Here is a 7,836-nt window from a genome sequence, read left to right as displayed (position 1 = left end):
CGTGTCATCTCCAGCCGGGGGAAGATTTTCTATTTTCTAACAACAAATGGAAAATATATAGATTTTTTAATCTTGCAAAGTCCAAGGTGATAAGGTGCAGATCTCAACGATGGAATTAAAAATTCCAGAAAATATGTGGACCAATGAGATGCATCTTAGGGTTTCTTTAGGGTTTTGCCTTGCATCTTTTTTGTAGTATTCTTCTCTCATTCTCAAGAGAGAGTGAGTAGTTAGTTAATTTTTTAGAAATAGGTCTTAGAAGTTTTTCTTCAAAATTTTTGCTTCATGAGTGTAGAGTGCAGGGTTAATGCCATAATAGTGCTATTTATAAAATAGACAATCAAGGATTGTATGTTTTGTTTCAACAAGTCTCATGATCATTCTATTTTTGCCTCTCTTCAAAAAAGAGATTAAAGTGTTTCAGTAGGATGATGAATGATATCTCTTGCATGTAGAATTTATAAGTATGATTGCCGAGTAAATGAAGGAACTAGTTAATGTTAAATGAAGGACCTAGTTAATGTTTATTTTCATAATCATTTCAATTTTCGAAGACTCTTTCAGTCTTGGTGGCCTAATCAACCTTGAGCTTGTAGATGGGAAGTGGATAAATCTCTAGGGTTTGGGGATCTATTGATTTGGGAACCAACATATGGCTCAATTTATTATTTTCTAACTCTGTTGGATGGTCAACCTTAATGAACCTATCAACAATATTAATCTTCATCATTTTACATGTGAAGTTATTATATTCTACTTTCTCTCACCTATGTGTTTAATTACTTTCATGATGCAAGACATCACAAGATTTCACATGTGATTAATGTAGGACACCCCTAATTTTGTAATAGTCTATTTTCAAGACATTTTCAATGTACATGATCTAAGGTGTTCTGGATTATTTTTTATTCATCGACTTTAGTATTTATCTTTTAAATTTTGTTCTTTCAATTAGATTTTTATAAAGTTAATTAATCAAATATGGATTTTTTTGCTTCATCAATTAATTACTTTCCTTTTACTATTCACAATATAAATTTTAATGTATGATATGAAATAACTATATATATACACATTGATTTACATCAAAAAATTAAACACACTTATACATCAACATTAAATTAATCCATAATAAATATTATTGATAAAGGAATAATATCATTACATGAGTCTAGATCTTCCAGAAAGGAAAATTAACTTTTTTCAAAAAATTGATTTGCATAACCAAATAAAGCCAAAGATTCCATGACATTAGAAATATTATATCTATATGATCAAATTACACACAACTACATTTACCTTGATCTTACATGATTACACTAAACATGCCATTTCCTATAACTAATTTTCAACAAACTAAGAGAAAATACATTTATCTCTCATTATATAATATTTAATGATCACATCATTTAAATTAGATTAGGGATACCACATAGATATATATGTGCTTGTACTATTTTCACCTCTACTTAGATTAGATCTATAATTTACATGGCTTAGTTCTTAAATATATCATGGGAAACAACTTGATTACAATTTCCCAATCGCCTTCAATTCCATTTACACTACCCTTTGCACCCTTGCTAAAAAAAAATTAAACATTTATGGCATATAGAAGATAATTATGTGAATTAGTTATGTTTTGTATGTATGGATGATGCTGTTGTTTTTCAAGTACATAAAAAATTATGAGGTATCATTCATAAAGTATATCTTGGATTTATTTCTTGGTTTATTTTCTACATCTTACTTTGAATTGCTAACCGAAAACCACACATTACTATTCAATAATATCTATTATTTGTTATATATCACAAGTAATCTATTTTCTTAATATTATTTTGACAACATTATAATATTGGAAAGAAAGAAAAAATTAAAGGTTCTAACTATATGTATATGAAGATATTTACATTTTCTTTTTAGTTATAAATGATCATAAAATACATAATAATTTATTATTCATGCATTTTAATGTTCACACCAATGTACATGATAAAGTGAACGTACTACACTTTTACATCTTTATTTTATGTCATTTGCATGTATGCCATAAAGACATATTCATAGTCTTGATTCATTGCCACTCTAATACTTAATCATAGACTCATTTACCTACCACCAATCTATTTCCCAATAGTTTAAATTGATCATCCCTTACAACATTCTCACACCTAAAACTATATTATATTAGATGCACCTGTATTCTTTGCTCTAGACCATGCTACAACTTTTAAGAAATAATTTATTGAATCTCCTTATTTACTTGAGCAAGAGAAATAAGGAAAGAGAAAACCCACGTCCCTTGGATACAAGAAAAGATCTTAAATCGATTCCTATGCAGATGAATATTTGAGTTCATTGATACGATCCTCGCCAATCAATCATTTGGTGAAAAATTGCTCCAGGTACTCTTGGTAAGATGATGCTACATACAATAGAGGATTCTCTTCACTTATCAGTTCTTTGAGAGGTGAGATGACTACATTTTGAGACAAAGTACAGAACATGGGCCATGACATCCTCACACAATTTTTATAAACAAAATTCCTATGCTTAATGGTCTTGTATTTTCCATTGCTCAATATCTGCCTTGCAAAAATAACAGCACACTCTTAAGGAGACTTTAAACTAAGAGAACAAAAGTTGAACCTAAAATGCTTAATAATTAAGATGGTCTAGTGTGGAAATGTCTATGTAGGAGACATTAAGCTAAAAGAACAAAAATAAAACCTAAAATTCTTAATCATAGAGTCGACACTCCTATCGTTTGATTGGGTTTTCATTTAGTGGCTCGAAAGACACCACTCGATATTGTGCTGGGAGAGTCGATATCCTTTATGTGTCCCAATTCGAGATACCCTTGTGAGGTGATGAAATCCCCAATCAAGAATAGCCCTCAACTACAAAAAGAAAAATCGAGTGTTGTCAATCACCTTTGTCATCACCCAAGGTCTGCAAAGGTGAGGGGAGAGGAAAATAGATGTGATGGTGGGTCCACCCTACACATGTGCAAGCACACCAAACATGGAAGACACGGGCTCTTTTTAGTCCCACTTGAAAAATGCTTTGTAATCTAGGTACAATGAAAGCAAACTAAATTAGTGAGAAAAAGATGGTCTTCAACTAACGTGCTGCAAAAACAAGTTAGTAGTCTAAAAATTATCTTGGACTTATGAATAAAACCTGCAAAAACTCAGATTATGATCAATAACACTAAACCCTAACTGCCTCAGTGCAGATGCCGAATGTTTGCGTGCAGGCGCTGAACTAGGGCTTGACTCTAAACAAATAAAAACAAAAAGTGGGAAATAATTTTTAAATTTTTAAATTTGAATTCTAGGTAGGAAAATTCACTTGCGGAGACTCTGAATACATTAATCGTCTGTGCAGATGCTAAAACAGGAAGCTGCAGAAAAACAGTAGCTAGCATAAAATTGAAAATTTGAAATTTGAATCTAATTGTGAAAATGGGCCCAACAGAGACACCGAACCAGGCACAGATGCTAATCGTCTGTGCAGATGTTGAAGCATAGATGCCTAAATTTTTTGTCTAACCTACTAAAAAAAATAATTTGCTGATTAATTTTGGATTGTTAAAGAAGTGAAATTCGCTTATCTACTTGTTTTTGTTCTTTTTATTTCAAATTTTTAATTTTTTTTGTACTTTTTAGATTGTTTTAGCTGATGAAAACAAAAACAGAAAATTAAAGGCTGATTAGCTCTCAACTCAAGGTAGAGACGCTAATGCATTTAAAAACGAACACGCCGATTCAGGAAATATAAAGAAAAGAGAGCGAGGGAATTCAAATTTAAATGCAGACACTGATGTAGTTAGGCGGAGACGCTGAAACAGTGGCGTAAAGGCGTTGATGTGTAGTCCCAGACGTCGAACCGAAACTGCAAAATATAAAGGCCTAATGGTTTGTATATAAACCAAATAAAACACAAAATAATGTATTCAAATACACAAAACAACCATTATACTTTAGTTCTTCACTTCTTCCTCCAATTGAGCTTGATGAAGTAAAGGCACCTTTGTTGCTCCACTTGATTTTCAACCTGGATGATTGATTGTGGATTTCTCTCCACTACACAACAAGATTGGATTGGATTAAAGGATACGTATGGATGAGATGGATATAGCTTAGATGGGATATGAATTTGTCATTATGAGGGTATGATGTAGGATTTTCATCCTCAAATAGACAACATAAGAATATGATGGAAGTGGATGATTTGTGAGAAGTGGAGACTCCAATTTATAGTTTGGAGGAGGCCAAAGGGCCAAGATTGATTTTGAAATGAAGGGAAATGATTGAAAGAAAGAGTGGGAGAGGATTGAGAGGACAAGGAGTGGGATCCAAGTGATGTTCCATAAAGGCATTTCTTGTCTCCACACTTCTCAAGTACATGGGAAAGAGTTTCCCAAGTACACTTGGAAGAGAAAAGGAATGTAAAATTCCTTGGGGGAAGGGAGGAGGAATTAAAAATTTCACAATAGAGGATGTGTGGGAAGACTAAATGAGAAAAGGAATTAAAAATTCCTTGGTCGAAGAGAATGCATGTGGAGAATCAAAGAATTTGAATTTCTTTGAAAGGATCAAAGTGGGTAGCATTCAAGATTGGAGGATGAGATGGGAAAACCATTTATGGAAAAGGGTTGATTAGGGATGTGCAAATGATTAAGGAGATTGATTAGGTGACTTAATGGAGGATTATAGTGCAAGTGGGCAAGTTAGGAGGACGTGACATGGGGAGAGATAATGAGTGGAGGAATATAAAATTGAGGAATAATGATAAGCACAATTATAGAGGAATTAATTAAACTAAATGATGAGATTAGGATGGTGATTTGTAGGAATTACATGATTAAAGTTAATTAACTAATAGAGATTTAGAAGAAATAACGATTGAGGTGACTTATGAAGAATGGGGAATAATTAATTTTGATAAATTAACTATAAGGGCTATAGTGATAAAATTAATTAAATTTAATTTAATTAAATTTAAGAAGAAAGAGACCAACACAATTAAATTATGTGGACAAATTAGTCATATACTCATTTACCAATCATCAATAGTTTCCAAGAGTCCAAATTTATCATCCCTTACAACAGTTTCACACCTAAAACTATATCATAGATGCACCCCTATCCTTTAATCTAGACCATGTTATAACTTCATCCACACTCTTTTAAAATTTTAAATTATATCTGAAATCAACTTTTCCATTAAACAACTATTATCTCAATCATACACTAAATTAAGAATTTGTATTTGCAAACATCTTCAAGCTCATTTTTAATATATAATATATACTAATATTTGATCTTAAAGTATCAAAGAAAATAAATCTATGCCAATAATAATTTATCACTATATAAATCATTGGCATTATTTAATCATCTAGGACGATTGACTCTGATCGAAGAAGTTGACAGTGTTACAAAAAAAATTTACAAACTTTGTATTAAATAATAGTAATAGTAATTCTGCATTCAACGTCTATGAGAAAAGTGACTTTCTTTACAAGAAAGACTGAGTAACATTATGTAGATGAAGCATCGTACTGCTACTGGAGTCAAGAGAACCATCCACATTCTAAAACATAATTTATTCGATATGGAAGAAGGAAAGAGAAAACACACGTCCCTCTAAAAAGAAAAGATCTTAAATCGATTCCTATGCAGATGAATATTTGAGTTCATTGATTTGATCCTTGCCAATCAATCCTTTGGAGAAAAACTGCTCCAGATACTCTTGCTAAGACGATGCTGCATACAACGGAGGATTCTCTTTACTTATCAATTCTTTGAGAGTTGAGATGATTATATTTTGAGACGGAGTACAGAACATGGGCCATGACATCCTCACACAATTTTTATGAACAAAACTCCTATGCTCAATGCTTTTGTATTTTACATTGCTCAATATCTGCCTTGCAAAAATAACAGTGACGTTAAACTAAGAGAACAAAAATTAAACCTAAAATTCTTAATCATTAAGATGGTCTGTACAAATTTCTATGTAGAAGACGATAAACTAAAAGAACACAAGTTAAACCTAAAATACTTAATCATTAAGATGGTCTGTGAAAATATCTATGTAGGAGACGTTAAACTGAAAGAACAAAAGTTAAGCCTAAAATTCAAATATCTATGTCTAGAGATAATATGAGAGTGTTGACCTCAATTTGATCACCAATATTGACAACAAGAACACCTGGGATGCAGGGAACTTCAAGCCATGCATCGCCCTTGAGAATTTGCAGGCCTGGGGTTTGGTCCTGAAGGAGAATTGTGAGTGCATCCACATCAGAGTGAGCTGAGATGCCCAACACCTGTTCTGGCTGAGGGCAGGGAGGGTAGTAGTTTATGGTGAAGTGAATCTCCTTCCTCTCTCCACCCAATGCCTCATGAAGAGCATTTTCATTAGCCAATCCAAGGCCACCACATAGGTCCTGCATCAGAACTTCCCACAATTTGCAAATCTTTTTGCTGTATTCATCCATCACTTCCCTGCAAAAACAACCCACAAGCGGATCAAAAGATCAGAGTAATCTTGTAGTTTGTTGTAATTTCTACATTCGATTGTGTTGGAGTTTCTACATCAATATTTTAGATCATTCTTTCATTCATCATTACTTTCCTAATTATCTTAACAATGGATCATACAGTGTGATCCTTGCCAATCAATCCTTTGGTGAAAAACTGCTCCAAGTACTCTTGGTAAGACAATGCTACATACAACAGAGGATTCTCTTCACTTATCAATTCTTTGAGAGGTGAGATGATTACATTTTGAGACGGAGTACAAAACATGAGCCATGACATCCTCACACAATTTTTATGAACAAAACTCCTATGCTGAATGCTCTTGTATTTTCCATCGCTCAATATCTGCCTTGGAAAAATAACAACACACTCTTAAGGAGACGTTAAACTAAGAGAACAAAAGTTGAACCTAAAATGCTTAATAATTTAGATGGTCTATGGAAATATCTATGTAGGAGATGTTAAACTAAAAGAACAAAAATAAAACCTAAAATTCTTAATCATAGAGTTGGCACTCTTGTTGTTTGACCAGGTTTTCATATAGCGACTCAAAAGACACCACTCGATATCATGCTGGAAGAGTCGATATCCCCAACGTGTCCCAATTCGGGATACCCTTGTGAGGTGATGAAATCCCCAATCAAAAATAGCCCTCAACTACAAAAAGAAAAATCAAGTGTTGTCAATCACCTTTGTCATCACCCAAGGTCCGCAAAGGTGAGGGAAGAGGAAAATAGATGTGATGGTGGGTCCACCCTACACATGTGCAAGCGCACCAAACATGGAAGACACAAGTTCTTTTTAGTCCCACAAGAAAGCTGGTTTCTAAGCTAGGTACAATGAAAGCAAACTAAATTAGCGGGAAAAAGATGGTCTTCAACTAACGTGCTGCAAAAACAAGTTAGTAGTCTAAAAATTGCCTTGGAATTATGAATAAAACCTACAAAAACTCATATTATGATCAGTAACACAAAACCCTAACTGCCTTGGCACAAATGTCGATTGTCTATGCAGACGTTAAACGTTTGTGCAGGCATTGTAGTAGGGCTTGACTCTAAACAAGAAAAACAAAAAGTGGGAAATAATTTTTAAATTTTTAAATTTGAATTCTGGGTAGGAAAATTCACTTGCGGGGACTCTGAATAGATTAATCATCTGCGCAAATGCCAAAATAGGAAGCTACAGAAAAAAATTAACTAGCATAAAGTTGAAAATTTGAAATTTGAATCTAAGCGGGAAAATGGGCCTAGCCGAGATGCCAAACCAAGCGCAGATGCTA

At 33.2% G+C, this 7,836-nt stretch overlaps 1 protein-coding gene across 1 annotated transcript; it reads right to left on the bottom strand.

The window, feature by feature from the left end:
• Window positions 1-6,151: 6,151 nt before the first annotated feature.
• On the bottom strand, window positions 6,152-6,514 carry LOC131048290 (flavonol synthase/flavanone 3-hydroxylase-like). Its single transcript, XM_057982188.2, has one exon. The coding sequence runs from the start codon at window positions 6,512-6,514 to the stop codon at window positions 6,152-6,154; it is 363 nt and encodes a 120-aa protein (XP_057838171.2).
• Between the last annotated feature and the right edge of the window lie 1,322 nt (window positions 6,515-7,836).

Source organism: Cryptomeria japonica, chromosome 9, assembly GCF_030272615.1.
Source record: "Cryptomeria japonica chromosome 9, Sugi_1.0, whole genome shotgun sequence".
In the NCBI taxonomy this organism is placed as follows: Eukaryota; Viridiplantae; Streptophyta; class Pinopsida; order Cupressales; family Cupressaceae; genus Cryptomeria; species Cryptomeria japonica.
Note: the sequence above shows the minus strand (reverse complement) of the source record. Positions and strands in the feature narration are given on the sequence as shown.

Excerpts from the sequence above, each read along its gene's own strand:
- LOC131048290 (XM_057982188.2), bottom strand. The coding sequence starts at position 6,514 with ATGGATGAATACAGCAAAAAGATTTGCAAATTGTGGGAAGTTCTGATG.